The sequence below is a fragment of the Alexandromys fortis genome, unplaced genomic scaffold, assembly GCF_014885135.2.
Source record: "Alexandromys fortis isolate MF-2015 unplaced genomic scaffold, M_Fortis_MF-2015_v1.1 scaffold_63, whole genome shotgun sequence".
Lineage (NCBI taxonomy): Eukaryota > Metazoa > Chordata > Mammalia > Rodentia > Cricetidae > Alexandromys > Alexandromys fortis.
In genome coordinates, this window is record NW_026067953.1 from 9,030,883 (window position 1) to 9,047,216 (window position 16,334).

At 46.0% G+C, this 16,334-nt stretch overlaps 1 protein-coding gene and 1 long non-coding RNA gene across 2 annotated transcripts; one reads left to right on the forward strand and one right to left on the reverse strand.

The window, feature by feature from the left end:
- Positions 1–34: 34 nt before the first annotated feature.
- Serpina6 (serpin family A member 6) lies at positions 35–11,086 on the reverse strand. The gene is made up of 5 exons (XM_050151547.1): positions 10,943–11,086; positions 6,595–7,208; positions 4,382–4,658; positions 2,291–2,438; positions 35–398 (listed from the first exon to the last, which is right to left on the reverse strand). Exons 2-5 carry the CDS (start codon positions 7,187–7,189, stop codon positions 213–215), a joined length of 1,206 nt encoding a protein of 401 aa, XP_050007504.1. The 5' UTR covers positions 7,190–7,208; positions 10,943–11,086; the 3' UTR covers positions 35–212.
- Positions 11,087–11,908: 822 nt separating this feature from the next.
- Positions 11,909–15,594, forward strand: LOC126507175 (uncharacterized). The gene is made up of 3 exons (XR_007593452.1): positions 11,909–12,003; positions 14,769–14,957; positions 15,415–15,594. It is a non-coding gene; the product is annotated as an uncharacterized lncRNA (long non-coding RNA).
- Positions 15,595–16,334: the final 740 nt, after the last annotated feature.

The window sequence follows — 16,334 nt, forward strand, 5'->3', positions numbered from 1 at the left end:
CCTTATCAGCATGCAACCATCCGGGACTCCAGAGTTTGCAAAAACATCCTTTAATAACTGCTCCTCCTTTCTCCATGCTCCCTTCTCAATTGACTTGTCTTGGGAGTAGTAACAATTGTTATTCATTACAAGATATCTAAAAGTGGGGATGCCTGGGTGGGCTGGGATGAACTCCCCCAAAGTCAGGTGCACTGTAACCCCTCTGGCACATACTAAGCTGGATTCATGATTTTGGCCATCAACAGGCTGCTCCATGTGAAGCCGTCGAACATCAGGATGATGAAGGGCCTGTCGAATTTGACAGTGAGCGGTTCAGATGTCACCTCTAGGGGAGCTCCTCTGGTGGTTCTGGTTGGTTCCCCTGTCTCATCCAGTTGCAGCAAGGCCTTGTGGAGCATCTGTGAGAAACACACCAGAGGCAGGAAATGAACACCTGTGGTGAGGCAGGAACTATCCACGTCTCATCACATGGGCATCTCATCCTCTGCTCCACAGGAAGGGAAGCAGCCAAGATTCCCAAAGCATCACGTGTTTGCTCCCTGTCTAAGCAGGAGCTACAGAGCCTAGACTGCACCTAACTTCCCCCCTGCTGGGATACAGGCTGTATGCACCACACAGAGAGCAGAGGAATTGGGTTTCATGGTCTATCTTGGGCTCTACTTACCAGATCCCAGGCTTATGGAAACAGCAGAATTGAATTTTTATGAAGTGCTTGTGCCTACTGTGCCTAGGAAAGCCCTGGCTGAGGGAGAAATGCAAATTCTTGGCTGTTGATGTGTCCCTTTTAATGATTAAAATTAGATGAAATTACGAAGACTGCTAAATGGTTGACAGATCCTTCCCTGGCAACTAAACAATGGGTGGCAGTCAATGGATTCCCAGTCCCCTTGGTGGTGGTGGTGGTGGTGGAGGAGGAGGAGGAGGAGGAGGAGGCTTATCAGCCCTACTTCTCAGCAAGTATGAAGGTCTCTTCTGAGTGTTACTGTGACAGGTTCCTGCAGCCAGGCAGAGGCTGAGCTGTGACTGGGACCTCTGTAGTGGGTCTTGATGATTTGAGATCTCGTGTGGACAGACCCAACATCAAATGTTTGACTGTTTTTTTGCTGTCATTTGTTTGATTTTGTTAGTTCTGTGACCATGTCAAACTCTTTGCCCTTCCTAGGTTAAGGATTCCCCTGAGCAGTTGGGATAATGTCTCCTATATAAATCCAAAGTGTCGGTCTGTGGTAAGTGTGTTTGGTACCTTAGAACATGCAGTCCTTCAGTACTTCTGGTACAGTCATAGTGGAAAAAGAATTTTTTCCCCCATTTTTCAAAAAAAAAGAAGGAAAGAAGGAAGGAAGGAAGGAAGGAAGGAAGGAAGGAAGGAAGGAAGGAAGGAGAGAAAGGAGGCGTCTGTGTTTCTGAGCTTCCTCAGGGATTTTACTCAAAGCCCTTGTGGTTTGAGGACAGTGTCCACATCTGAGTAATGGAAACAGAGCCAGATCCTAGAACAGGCTTGGGCACATAATTGGTATTCAATCAAAATGTTATGAATTGAGAACGTCAAGCTAAAGGCTGAGGCATGACATTGAGTAGAAGGCTCAGTGTGCTGTTGACGAGACCGTTAGTGTGTCCTCTATTTCTTTTTGCCAGGGGCTACTCTCATTTCTGCCATGACAACTTTTCCCAGTGTCCTCTCTCTTGTGAAGCTTCGTGGGATGGGTGACTGCCTGGGCCATGACTCTCCCTTGTCAAGAGTTTTTTGTGTGATTGTTTTCTTGCTGAGCCTCTGTTTACTGAACTATAGTTGAAAGGGCTTGGACCTGGGGTTCTCAGCTTGGGACCTGGAAGAATGCAGTGGAATAATCCTTCTGTACACTGTGTGAATTTATGCTGCTGTGATCAGTTTAATAAATAAGCTGACTGGCCAATAGCTGAACAGGATAAAGTTAAGTGGGAAAACAAAACCGAGAATGTTGGAATAAAGAAGGGTGGAGTCAGAGGAGTCATCATCCAGCCAGAGAACGAGTCAGACACACAAAATGGAATAAAGGTAAAAGCCATGAGCCTTAGGGTAGCACATAGGTTAGGTTAATAGAAATGGGTTAAGTTATAAGAGCTATTAAGTAATAAGCCTGAGCTACTGGTCAAAAATTTATAATTAATATTAAGCCTCTGAGTGATTATTTGAGAGTGGCTGTGGGACAGAAAAACTCCACCTACAGGGGACCATCCACAAATGTGCTGTGTTGCTTCCTGTTAAGATATTTAGTGTAATTTTTGGAGAAAAAGCTCCCAAGACACTTACCTTTGATGACTGCAATAGAGAATCCTGGGTGATGCCTGAGAAAATGGATTGGTTGGCAAACAAGTCTGCAATGCCCATACCTGCCAGCACATCTTTAAGGTCATAGGTACCAGTCATGGAGACTTTAGGGATGTACAGGTTCAATTGCCTGTTCAGAGTGAAGCAGGAAAGGTTAGAGGGTCCAAGACTAGAGCTAGAGGCAAACAACAACACATCCTTTCCCAGACAGATATTCACTTTGTGTGATCTCTTTGGCACATTTAGCACCAGTCTGACTCACTCACTAGGGATGAAAGGCAGGGAAAGAGGCAGGAGCTATCTCTTCCTCATATGTAAGGCTTCTTCTCTGGGTCTTTGAATTGCCTAAATTCATTTTTTCCTAGCTAATTCCTTTGAGCTGATTAAATCTGTAAGTATAGGTTAATAGTCATCTATAATAGTCAATCTTTTAGTCGTGTTAGTTAGGTTTTCTAGATGTGCAAGGATGTATTTCCAATAGATAGATATTCTTCAGATCTTTCAAAGACCTACAGAATATGGCATTTAAAGTGTTTTAAAAACTTTGGACTTTTCATGACAATGAGACACATCTGCTCCTGATAGCACAAATTACTTCAAGAGGAAGATGGACATTGAAGAGGCTCCTTATGGAGTTGGTTAGCCATTTGGGCAAGAAACTGCTCTTGCCTGGACAGCTTGATGTGTGAACTGGACATGCAGGACCCACAGAAAAATGACTGCTAGACTTGCCTAAAGGTGAGACAGTCCTTTGGGGTTCCTGCTTCATAAAAGAGTCTGCCAGACATTCTGCAGGACACAGAAGAAAGTGACTGACAAACTGCCAATGTAGGTAGAACTGTCTTTGAAATTCCATGCTTCGTAGAAAAATCTGCTGGATACTATGGGCCTGTAGGACAAAGATGGGTGACCCAATATTACAAAAGAACTTTGGGTGACTGTCCAGGCAGTGAGATGTCTCTGTCAATTCTATAGTTTTGGAAGTTGCTTATAATGCACCTCCTGTTTACTTAGGTAATATTATATCCTTCTGGAGTCTTTGATGGAGTTAAAGAATAGATAGCTATAATTATAGTTTTTCTTAGTTATGATAAAAGATAAAGTAGATATAAATATTGTAACTGTATTCTTGCTTGATACCTGTTTTGTTATATGTAATCTTACCTTGTTAAATTTAAAACCTTCCTTTTTATTTAGACAGAAAAGGAGAAGTGATGTATGCTTTTGGCCAATGGCTTAACAGAGTAAAGCCAGGATAAAAGATATATATATATATTAGGCAGAGTCAGGGAGAAGCCATATAGCCACCCTCAGGAGAGAGGTACCTCTGCTGGAGCCCCCAGAACCTTGCCGGTAAGCCATAGCCATGTGGCAATATACAGATTAATAAAATGGGTTAATTTAAGAATAAGAGTTAGCAGAAATATGCTTAAGCTATTGGCCAAACAGTATTGCAATTAATACAGATTTTTGTGTGGTTATTTCAAGTCTGGGCGGCCGGGAACAAAGAGTAGCCTCCCGCAACACTGGACCACTGATCAGTACTTCTGGTCTCTGAAGAAGATAGGAGAAGAGTTAGTGAGAACTCCTGGCCAGGAGCAGTAGTCCTGGCCAAGTTATCCAAGGGATTCTATGTCTCAAAAGCCAAATCCTCTCCCCTCTGGTAATATCCTTATCACGGCTGCTTCAGTCTGTGTGCTGTTAAGGCCTCTGATGGTTGATCTTCATTTTCAAATGACTGGACATTAGAATTGCCTAGGAGACAGACACATTTCCAGGCATATCTATCAAAGCCTTTTTAGAGAGGTTTAACAAAGGAGAGAGGACCCAGCAAAATGGCTTGAGTTCCGATATGAGACGGAGGAAGAGCGAGATCAGAGGGAAAAGCTTCTGCTTGCTTTCGTGTCTTGCTGGCAAGCTCATCTGACCTTTCACCTACTCTGTTGCCACCACCACCAGCTGTTTCTGCCAAAAGGCCTTCTGGGGTCTATATTGGAGAGAAAAAAGTCTCTCTGCCTCATTTTCCAGTAACATACACCTCATAGAAACCAACATGGTGCCTGGAGGACTTACCTTTTAGTCAGAGTCTTGTCCCACCTCTCAACTGTGTCCCGGTTAAGTGCGGCAGTGACAGTGTCCATCTTGCCCTGGTCAGGAAGGATGAGGAAGGTAGTTCCATTTCCATTTCCCAAATACTTCATCTGTACCAGCTGGCAGGGAATCGCCGTGTCCCGAAGGTAACCGACATTTCCTGACTGGAACATCATGGGTACCCGGACTGTGATTGTCTCGTTCACATGGAAGTCCTCCTCCTTGGTGTTCTTTGGGTTTATGGGAAGTTGCCACATGCCTAAAAAGATGTGAGGGAGGGGAAAAGATGGGGTAAGGGAATATTGATCACTAGGTTTGTAGACTGGAAATTAAAATAAAGCCTGGACACCCTCTTCTAAAGCAACTGAACACCCACTGTCCCTGTAGAAACAAGCTAGGCAGCTGACTGCTGCGTGCCAGGTTACCCCAGCTTGGGCTGCCTGGTTTCCAGAAAGATGAAATGATCCCCGGGGTTTACAGACTGTTGTGCATGCAACAGAGTGGGCCAGCAGCAGCATGCTGGGCTATGAAGCCCGTCTTGTTCTATGCCTCTCTAGTGGTTGAGGATTAGATTTGCTTGAGATTAGCTTTCAAACAAAGACAAGGGAAGAGAAACAGGGCAATAGGTTTTGGATTTAGGGTAGGCCCCACTTAAGCTAGACTTGTACCTGAGCCTCTAGGCCTGAGGTGAGACTAAGTGCTGAGAGTTCTGGGGGTCCTAGAAACTCAAACCTTGAACTCAGGGTCTCTGGTGGGAAGAGCGGAGCCTGGCTTTGGGAAAGTGAATCACCTTTAAAGTCTAGTCAGTTCCTAGAGGAGGCTCATACCTCTGTCACTTGGAATGAGGACATTCTAGACAATGGTGCTTCCTGTACAGGGTAAGGCTGAAGGATGCCTTTAGGCTCACAGGTCCCCAATCACCCTCAGCTGGTGGGGTCATCATCCAGTCTGTTTATTTGTTATGGTATTGGTCAGTTCTGACAGGAAGAATGTTGCTCCTTAGACTGAGTCAAAACTTGTCTGCTTGCAACAACCTCCCAACCCCCAACCTCTTCTGGTCTTCAGGAGCCCCAAGCACTCCTGCAGTGATCCGAGCACAAATGCATATAGCTACTGTCTTCAGTAACTTGTTGCAGTACTATCAAGAGGCTCACATGGTCTTCTATGTAGGCAGGCATGCTCAAGGACAGGAGAGGAATATGGTATAGCCAGACATGTGGTGTGTGTGTGTGTGTGTGCAGTGTGTGTATGAGTGCAATATGTATTTGTGTGTGCACTGTATATGTGTATATGTTGTGCATGTGGGCTATGTGTGTTTGTGTGTTGTGTGTGTTTGTATGTGTATTGCGTGTGTACACACACTGTGTATTAAGATCTTAGTTGAAAAAATAAAAAAAAATAATAAAAAAATAAAAAAATAAAAAAAAATAATAATAAAATTAAAAAAAAAGATCTTAGTTGAGGAAAGGTGTAAGACACGAGGCCAAAGAAGACAAAAAAAGTAGAGGCTTTCAGTCTTGACCCTCTGGCTATTTAGGCATGATGGCACCATGGGGGGCTGTGTGTGTTTGTGTATACATCAGTGTATATGTTCTCTCTGTTTGTGTGTTTGTATATGTTTGTGTTCATGTGTGCATTGTGTGTGCATGTGTGTGTGTGTTGATTGTGAACAGCATTGTGAGTAGCATATCCAGCAGACTTTCTGACCACCAATAGTTCATCCTATCTCACTCCTGGATGTGACATTAAAAAAAAATGTTCGCCACGGTTGCCTAATGTCTCTGGGAAGGTAGGGGCTTCAGTTTCACCCTCAGCTGAGAATCAGTGTTAGAGCAGAAGTTCAGATTTGATCTCAGGGATGAGATGTCTCCAAACTGACCGATCATAAAAGTGGCATTAGGTTAGCGGAGGGGCACACATGGCACATTCTTGGTTTTCTGCAGAAGTGTTGTTTCGGGAGGTCTGTCATGAGTCCTAGAATCTATACTTTTAACAAATCTTTTAGGAGGTGTTCGAGAACAGCACTGTGGATGTTCCAACCTGCTAGACACTGGCATGTGTTAGGGACGAGACGTGATCAGAACTGGCTGTAAACTGAACCCTAGGCCATTTTGTATGGGATGGCTTTGTGGGTACTAGGGAGATGTGCGGTGGAGTGGGACCTCATCAGGACGGAAAGGAGGAGAGAACAGTACCTCTGAGAAAGATGTAGTTGACTAGGACGAGGGGGGCTTTATGATCCTCTTCTGAGAATACATCTGTCATTTTCCTCTGTGTCTTACTCTCGACATACTTGTTGATACTCTGGGAGGCTTCAGGCCAGCTCTTGGTGATCACGGCCTCTGACTCATGATACTTTTTGATGTCTGCTAAGAATGAGTCCCTTGGATTCAGGCTCTGGTCAAGGAACATGGCGTTGCCCATGTTCATCTTCAAGTGGCTGTCTGACTGGCTGAGAAGGTGACTGAGCTGCTGGAAGCTCTGGTATATTTCATCTTCAGTCATCTCTGTTATGTTGAAGCCCTCCTCCTGGAACAGCTTGGTCTTTGTGGGGCCTGAGGCACCATGGGACATCATGACCAAGGCCGTGGAGATGCTCACGGGGGAGATTAAAACATTCTTGTGAGGATCCATGGCTGCTAGGCGATTATACAGGTTGAAGCCAAAGTCAACATTGGTGGGAGCCAGGCCTCGGTGAGGTTTCCCAGTATGGCTGTCATCTATAGGATTGGCAGTCACAAGGCCACTGGTGGAGAGCCAGAGGAGCCAGGCATACAGAGCAAATGGCATCGTTCTGGTTGACTAGGCCCTGCCAAACCAAGAGTGTTTTTTAGATGGTATGGCAGTCCCAGAATCGGGGCACACAGTGCCGTGGGAGGCAGGCCAAGACCCCGATTTGCCCTCCCCCATTTTTTCCTTCACATTGACTGTGAGAGAAATTGACCCAGGCAGTCACAGCAAAGTTCTGGACTTCGGGGTCCTCAACTGAAGACAGCTTTATTCAGCGCCGTTGCTACTTAACCTAGCACTTCCTCGAGCATTTCACCTATATTCGTGTGCACTTTTCGTCAAAAAACTCAAAGGAGGCTTTCCTAATTCTACTATAGGCAGCCGGAAACTCAGACAGACTAAGTACCCATGCAAACTCATATATTTAACATAGAAGAAAAAACAAACAAACAAAGTGTGGCCAAACTCTCCTTCAAAACTGACGGCTTGCTAAACCGTGCTCAGTTCACACAGTACAAACCCTGCTAAGTGGGTTTCCCTTTGATTCCCGATCAGAATAAAAAGCCACTGGACATAGTGAGAAGCAGATGGGGAGAGAAAGATGCCCTGCTAAAGGGCCGTGTGCAAATAATTGTCAGGCTAGGTGTTGTTGGGCTTTTACTTTGTACATCCACCTTTTTATTTTTCGTGTGATTTTTAAAAGCCTTGATGTTGACTTGTTGAGGGTCTCCGTGCTAACCGCTGTCTACAGCAGAAAGAAGCCTCTATGATGAGGTAAGGTTGAGAGTCATCGCACTAATCCCTGGGTAAAAGATGAGAACCCAGCAGGCTGATTGCTACTATGTTTCTGGAGCACAGCATCAGCCGCTGCCACGGACCGTCCCTCTCGGAGACCACTATCCACGGGAGAACAGGGTGAAGGATAGGATAGTCAGGATACGATGCAAGGGAAATGACAGACAGACACACTGTGTAGTGAAAATCTGCTGCAATTTTACTTCTGCAAAGCTTCAGTTTTTGTACAAAACAGATCAAAGAACTTGGCAGGTTCATTACATCACCCCACTCAGGGTTCCAGACATAAATCAAGGCTAAGCATAATCAAAATAGAGCTCCTTCTACCTGCTCCTGGGCTCAAGATGTTGGCAAGGACTTTTAGTTTTGTTTTGTCTCTTAGAACTCTGTCTCACACCATTATTTACATTCTACCGTGGGAGACTAGTTCTCAGGGTCCTGTGTTTAGCTTTCCATCTACATAGTTTTTATTCTTTGCTCCATATCCCCTAATAGTTTTCTCATTTTCTCATGATAGTTCCTATACCAATATATTAAAACTGGTCTTTATCAATAATTTCCTTTCTTTCCTTCTTACTATAAAGACTCCAGGGCTTCTGAGATCTAGCTAATCTTTTCATAAAGGGGAATTTTCTCTAACTCTCCTTTTCTCTCTAAATCTGATTCACTATGATGATTCCCTCGTAACGTATCAACTTTAGCCGCTTCTGTTTCATAAATAATAAAGTTTCCCAGGCTCATGTGGCATGGGGCATACTTCAGTTCCTCAAGGACTGCTATAATGAACAGTGGAGCCGAGCCAAGGACGTACTTTGATCTCTTGGTAAGCGGTCAGCTGCAAACAGGAAAATTAAGAAATACAGAGAAAGATCAGGCAAGGTGTTAGAAGGGCTCGCTCTCAAGGCCATCTCCAGATACGAGATTTGCCTAGGGCATCAGGTCCTCTCTGGACTGCTGATTGCCAGGGGGACCACCTGGGGCTTCGCTCCAAGAAGCTCTAACCCCAATCCTTCAGCAGGCAAAAGCCAGCGCAGAGGCATTTTGTCACTACACGGCAGTCACTGCTGTGGACATGGCAAGCCGCAGGTTTTCCATTGCTGGCATCTGGAAAAGAAAAATCCGTTCCAGAAGGCCGCCCCAGAGTGAGAGACTAGCCATGCTTCTGGAGATGACCCTACACCCATGCACATACTAACCATACCAAGTGGACTCGGTGTTCAAAAAAAGAAGGCCAGGTAGTGGTGGCGCACACCTTTACCATTCCAGCACTCGGGAGGCAGACCTGCATGTGTTTGAGCTCAGCCTGGTCTACAAAGTGGGTTCCAGGATATCCAGGACTGTTACACAGAGAAACCCTGACTAGAAAAACAAATCAAAATGACAACAACAACAACCCTAAAACTCAAAAACAAACAAAAGCACATGAAGTTGGGAAGATGTGGTAGGGACTACCCAATCTAGAAAGTTACCATCGGTGACTGAATAGGGGTAGGACACAGCTGTGCAGAAGATGAGGTTTCAGGGGCTCCCCTGTGCCCACATGAAGCTCACCCTCATTCATGTGGGCGACTCACATGAGTGAGGGTGAGTGGGTCACACGGTTGCCCCCAGAAACAGCAGGAAGAGGAAGGAGACCCAGCCTACTGGACCCTCCTGACCCGTCCTTCAGCCTTAAGTCGGAATGCTGTCTGTCTGTCTGCAGCACTGCTGGATGTCACAGGTTTCCTCTGGACACACATGAGGAATTGTGGATTGTTATCCTCCTTCAGGCCAGGTCAGAAGTTAGGGCAGGACAGGGCAGGACACAGAAGGCAGGGCATGTCACTACAGTCCCTGTAGTGTTTGCTGAGCTCCATCCTGGCCTGAGACATGGAGATAAAGATGACCCTACCCTGCCCCTGCCCATGGCTCCCCTCTGTGGGCCCATCTTTTCCACCCCCTGCCCAACTCATTCTCTTTCGGTCTTTGACACTCAGGTCACTGTCTCCAGAAAGCCTCTCTTCTTCCCTTTTCTCTGCCCCTTCCTTGTTTTCTACACATGGTTTCTTCACTGGGCCATTACCTATCTATGATCCACTTTGGGGGAAAGCCCCCAGTTACCTGGGCCTCCTTCCTCTTCCTGCCTTTTTTTTTGAAGCGGGGGAGACCGTGTGCCTCACTCTTCCTGTGTCAAACCTGCAGGATGGAGCTGAACACCCCCACTGCCTCACGAGACTGTTGTGAATGTCTGGTGTGGCTGTCATCAATACATGACTTACATAAACTCAATTCATGAGTCAGCTTCAGCTCAGTGCAGAGCTGGGCAAACTGAACTGGCCAAGGCAGGGCATCCATAAAGGACAGGGCACGCACCTCCTGAGCCACCCTGCTTATCTCTATCAAAAGCCACATGGCCAGCGAGGTGGCTCTTTAAGAGCAGCCTGTGAAAGGACTGAGGGCCATATGTTTCTACTAATGTCCTCCTTGCCAGTCCTCTCCGAAGTGACTTGGGTCAGGTGAGGAGTTAGGCAGGGATCGTAGCCCGTCAGATGGTGCAGAGAGTTAGTACAGCTCTTTCTTCTAACAGCACCATCCCCATCCCAGATTACCAAGCGAGGAGCCATGAAAGAGGGGTGTGGGGGCACTCTCCAGAGTGCCCCTGCATGTGCAAGCTGTGCACCCCTAGTCCCATCCCAGAGTCCTGCTTGGCACTCATCCATCTCAGTTCTGAGATTCCCTCCCGTTCCTGACAGCTAATGCTGAATCCCTGGGGAATCGGTGAAACACAGCCACCACTCTCAGTGACAGTTCCCGCAAGGCAGTAGCGGAGGAGAAATTAAAACCCAGTGGTGACCACCAGATTCTAGGGTCTGGGAAGTCCTCCACAAGGTTGTCTCATTTCACAGCGGATGCATGTTCATCTACTAAAAATCTCCAACGAGCAAACGGCACACGTGGCTGTGTTCTGGAGTGCAAAGATGCAGAGGTGGGGATCCTGGCAAGAGCAGGAGGAATAGAGTACTCTCAGGAGTAACTCACGTCTGCAGTAGGCTCAGGTGGCTCCCGCGGGCTCCGCTCTGCTGCCTGGGATCCTAGCAGATGTACAGTAGGCTCTAGGGAGGCTGCCTACTAAGTCCTGTTTGTCAGTGTCTCTGCTGGTTAATGGTTAGAGGAGGGGGACAGTGGCCTTCACCATTTGGTGGTCCCCACCCTCCAAACATCAGCCAATGGGAGGCTTTATAGGTAGTGAGGGTAAACACAGCAATGCTGCAAATTAACTTTCCACAGCATCTGCTCCCTGAAGTTTTACTTTTGATATCAAAATGTGGCTAGAGTTGCAACAGTGTTTGTGGTTGCTCGTGCCAGCTGGCGGGGGACTCACTGGTGTCATTAATAAGCACCATGACATGGACTTTGTGAAGAGTCGGGTTCTTGGTACCAGGAGGGGAAGACTCAGCAAGGGTGGGTGAAACATGTGCGTGAATGAATGTGTAACCAGCTAAGGGCTTTCTGTGGGTTATCTCAAGCCTCCCAACGGCTCATTGAACAAACTGCTACCATCTTTAAGAGACTGACTTGGCCTAGGTTTTTGTTTTGTTTTAATTTGATTTTTCTGTAGCTACCAGGGATTAAACCCGAGGCCTTATGCATGCTGGTCAAGGGCTCCACTGCTGAGCTATATCCTCATCAGCGTCTCTTCTTTTTTTTTTTTTTTTTTTTTTTTTTTTTTTCCGAGACAGGGTTTCTCTGTGGTTTTGGAGCCTGTCCTGGAACTTGCTCTTGTAGACCAGGCTGGTCTCGAACTCACAGAGATCCGCCTGCCTCTGCCTCCCAAGTGCTGGGATTAAAGGCGTGCGCCACCACTGCCCGGCTCAGCATCTCTTCTTGACACAAGGAAACTGAGAGGTGCTGGAGATGAAGTGAGCTGCCCGAGACCGTTTACATCCTGACGTCCAGTGTCCTTCCTCCTCCCCACATGTTCATTCCCCCATCTCTTTTGTTGCAGGAGGCACCCAGCGAAGCATTGCAAAGCAGAAGGGAACTTTTCTCCATGAATGGTTCTTCCAAAGAGTGGAAAAAGCCTCAGAGTCTCCAGTTAGGTAGCAGATCTTTCTCTTCTCTTTCCTTTCTGTCATACTTCCATTCAGCTGTAGCGGGGAGAAGGGAGTCTTCTGAAACCCCGGGTTACATAGATTTCACTAGCAGTGAAGGAAAAAAAATTAATTATTTTGCCTCAGTGTTTCTTTCGGTCCCTCAGAGGACTGTGGATAGGACTATTAACCTGTACCTGGAACGACCACAGTGTCCAAGGGGATGCGCCTTTGTTAGTACCCATCCAGAGCCTGGAGCCCCAAGCCCTGGGTTTGGTGGACAGCACCATTAGTTCATCCAAGGCTGAGGGAAGCTGGGGAAAAAAGAAGGTCAGAGGTCATGCCTGGAAGTTTGGAGCATCCCAGTTTTGATAATTGTTCTTTTCAACTTTTCTGTTTCACAAACCAATTTTGGACTTTAGACCCAAGGATTTTTCTCATCTAGATTTTTAGATTGTTAGTCACAGTTAACTAGGTATAGTGGTGCCCTCCTTTAATCCCAGCGTCTTCCTTCCTCACTGAATGCTCTCTGTGAACATTCTCGCGGACACACTAGGGCACACCTGTATCTCCTAGTCAAGTTGACAATGAAGATGAAGCCCCAATGCTTGAAACCATAACATGGCCATTTCATAATACAAAACACCCTAGGTCCCTGCTGGAGAGCTGAAATTGCCTCCCAGTTCCAGCACTGCTCAACAGCCTAAGTATTGTCTCCACTGAGACTCTGGGAACTCTTGGCTGTGCACTCCAGTAAGCCTGAAAGGAGGTTAAGTGCTTTCAAATTTCAGCGGTACATGACAGATGATCCCATTCCAAAAGGAAGACTAGTCAGCCACAAAGAAGGATGGGACCAAAGCGAGAAACAACAAAACACAGCAGGGCAAACGTTTATCCTGCGGCTCCACATTTTGTTTCTAGGGCCCATGATCCCATGATGTGCACCCCAACAGGCCTGAGCAACCCTGCTCCTGCCGCCTTGCGGTTTGCAGCCCACATGGCCTATCTCCTGGGTGGACTTCACTTGTTTCCTTGGCTTTTCTTGGCAGTTATCTTCCGTTCCTTGCATCTTCAACATCCTGGGGTACCCACTGATACTCACACATCACACTCACAGTTTAAAACATTATCCTCCTTCCCAGGGGCTCTCCTGGAGAATATGGTCCCACTGCACACAGTTAACTCCCTGGCCTTCTATAAAAATGTGTGTGGATGTCTCTGTGAGTCTCCATAGCTGTAAAGCCAGTACCATGTGGTTGATGTTAAGGACAGCCACCTGGAGAGACATGAACAACTCAGGAAGTAAACAGAGAACTCACAAGGCTCAGGAAACTCCTGAAAGTGATAAGACTCACAAGGCCCCTCCCTCCTCGAGCAGAGCAATTACTAGAAGAGGAGACTCTTTAACAAGTTGAGCAGCCTGATAGTCATTCCAGGAGCTCCAGGGATTCTGTTCTCCTGACTCATCAATCATGCATGCTAGGATTGGCTCTTTGTTGATGTGGGTGCTTTTGTGGCACCCACGATCCTGTAAGTAGACCCAGGAATCTTACTAGTTCACTAAGTGACACTCAGATGGAAGCTTCTCTTGGGTTTGTCACAGTGCCTGCCCTTCATGTCTCCTCAGGAAAAGTCACATAACAGCAGTGCTCTTTGGAATCTCATGGCCAGAAAAACTGGGTCCAGGCCTTGCCTGGCATGGGAAAGATCAATGCCAAGTCAAAGACTATGGTGATTAGATCTTCCAGAGAGGCACTTGGCTGGCCTTCCCCACCCCGGCTGTTTGCTCAAGGGGTCATGAGCTATTTGCTCAAGGGGTCATGAGCTATTTGCTCAAGGGGTCATGATTTGCTCAAGGGGTCATGGGCTGTGTTGGCAAATACAGATATCAACCAGTGCCCGTGGGCGGTATGTGGCCAAGGTATGCTGATTGCTCTTCAGGAGGTTTCCACTCTTTCTCTCAAATCCTGAGCTGAGAATACTGAACCTGGGTGGAATGCCACTGACATTAAGACTTCCCTTTTGGGCCATGAGACAAATGTTGTTTCCCGTTGGTCATTACCACTGGAACCACATGCCCTTACTCTTGGTCTCAGGCTTTGGGTAGTCTGAACAAAGCATCCCCCAAGCCTCCATCAGCCCTCATTTTCATGGGGGAGCCATTTAGTTTGCTTTCGTTTCCACATCTTTCCTAATGATGTCAAGTTATTTGCTTTGTCTTCTTTCTCCCTTCCTGCAAGTTCAATTCTGCTCTGTTGGTCCAGCAACATGTAACTCACTGAGTTGAGTATGAGGCCTGGCACCTCTCACAAGTTCCCAGCTCTGATGTTGAATATGTGTTGACTTGCTTATCCTTTCAAGAACCCTATGGGGTAGATGTATTGTCTGTCATCCAGGGTAACATAGCAATAGTTAGAGCTGGATTCAAATCCAGGCTTCTTACTTTGCCACATACCCTCCAGGGGTTGCTAGGGTCACTTCAGTCCCTAGAGTCTCTCTGGAATGTCATGAAGGTTAGATGAGGTAATCCATTGAAAGAATTTGGAATAGTGCTGACCTACTGCACCTTTACTTACCATGGATGCCAGTGAGTGTTGCTACTTTCCCTGGGCATCTGGGAAAGCTGGCAGAGATGTTAGATGAATTCACTAAGTCACTTGTGCCAAGCAAATGGACAACGAAATGGATTTGCAAGCACGTACCCTAGCCAAAGCCCATGCTCCTGCCATCTAACTCTACTGTCCTGTCTTTGTTCATCTCTCCCTTGTTCACAGTGGGGCAGACAGAGGTCATGGCATTCCAGGTTTGAACCCTTGGAGCTCCGTGGAACACATCTGTTTTTAGAGTATAAAACAGGGTGCTGAGTTGGGGAAGAGCGGTTATGTGAATGCCTTCCATTGGTCCAGATATGTCCCATGGAGTTACAAGTCAACAGTATCCTGAGAAAGTTCCAGAGAAACAAGGTAAGGGAGGCAAGTTCTGTAAGAGGTCATTATCTCTCCTGAGGAAAACTGAACAAAATCTGAGTTCTGCCCGGAGCTCTGTCAGGATCTAGCTCCACAATCTTAAACAAGTTGCTTGAATTCTGTGAGGCTCAGTGTATTTGTTTTTTTTTCCAGTCCTGTAATACTAGCAGCTGGGAAACTTTAAAAAGACAACAAGCCCATTCGCTTCACAGTTGTGGGGCTCTAGGGCATTTGTTCCCAATCTTCCTGATGCTGTGGCCCTTTAATACAGTTCCTCATGATGGCTGTTGCGAAATGACTTTTTCAAGGTCATAATTTTAAGGTTCACATTTGGTTCTATAAATTAGCTTAATGGGTTTTGATAAATGTGCACTGTCATGTGTCCACTGCTACATGTCATACAAAATATCTTCTCACCTGTGTTCCATTTCTTAATCCTTTCCTCTTCCCCTAGCCACTTGGAACTACTGATCTTCCTGCTGCCCCAGGATCTTCCTTTCCTGAGTGTCAGATGATCGAAGCTCCACAGCCTGGGGACTCTCTGTTGAGTCTCAATGTCAACACAGTGTACGCATCAGGCCACTGCATTCCTTTATTATTTAATAAGTCAGATTCTTCTCATTGTGTTAGCTCATTATTGCTCTGCAATCCTTTGTTGTTTGAATGCTTATCCATCTTATTGAGGAACGTGGTGGCTATTTCCAAGTTTTAGTGACTTTGAATAAAACCAATAGGTCTTTGGGTACAGTTTTGTGTGTGTGTCTGTCCATCCGTCCATCTGTCCATCTGTCCATCCGTCCGTCCGGCTGTTTGTCCATCCATCCATCTGTTCGTCTGTCTGTCTATGTAGAATATTTTCAGATTGATTTGGTAAATATCTAAGATGATGGTTGTTGGGTATGATAAGATTTTGGGTTAACTTTTCAATTTCTTAGTAGTACTTTGAAGTCCAATTCTTGGCCAAGTTGTTCTTTCATGGTTTATCTTTCTATTGCTCATATTTTTGGTGTTTTTAAAGAATGGTTTGTATTAATTAATTAATTAATTAATTAATTTATTTATTTATTATTTTTTTGAGACAGGGTTTCTCTGTAGCTTTGGAGCCTGTCCTGGAACTAGCTCTTGTAGACCAGGCTGGCCTTGAACTCACAAAAATCCGCCTGCCTCTGCCTCCTGAGTGCTAGGATTAAAGGCATGTTCCACCACCGCCCAGCTAAAGAATTTTTTGACCTAAGCTGAGGCCATAAAGATTTCTCATGAGGTTTATTTTAGAATTTTGTTAGTTTTAGTTTTTTTTTTTTTTGTGGGTATATAGATTCATTGTGAGTGAATTTTAAGTAGGGTGTGGGGTGGGATTTAAGTTCTTTTTCCATT

What these genes read in the sequence shown, in the direction of transcription:
- Serpina6 (XM_050151547.1), bottom strand. Translation starts at nt 7,189, where the DNA reads ATGCCATTTGCTCTGTATGCCTGGCTCCTCTGGCTCTCCACCAGTGGC. An exon ending in CAACTACATCTTTCTCAGAG is followed by an intron (nt 4,659 to 6,594) that starts GTACTGTTCTCT and finishes ACATCTTTTTAG; the next exon opens with GCATGTGGCAACTTCCCATA. An exon ending in GACAAGACTCTGACTAAAAG is followed by an intron (nt 2,439 to 4,381) that starts GTAAGTCCTCCA and finishes CACTCTGAACAG; the next exon opens with GCAATTGAACCTGTACATCC.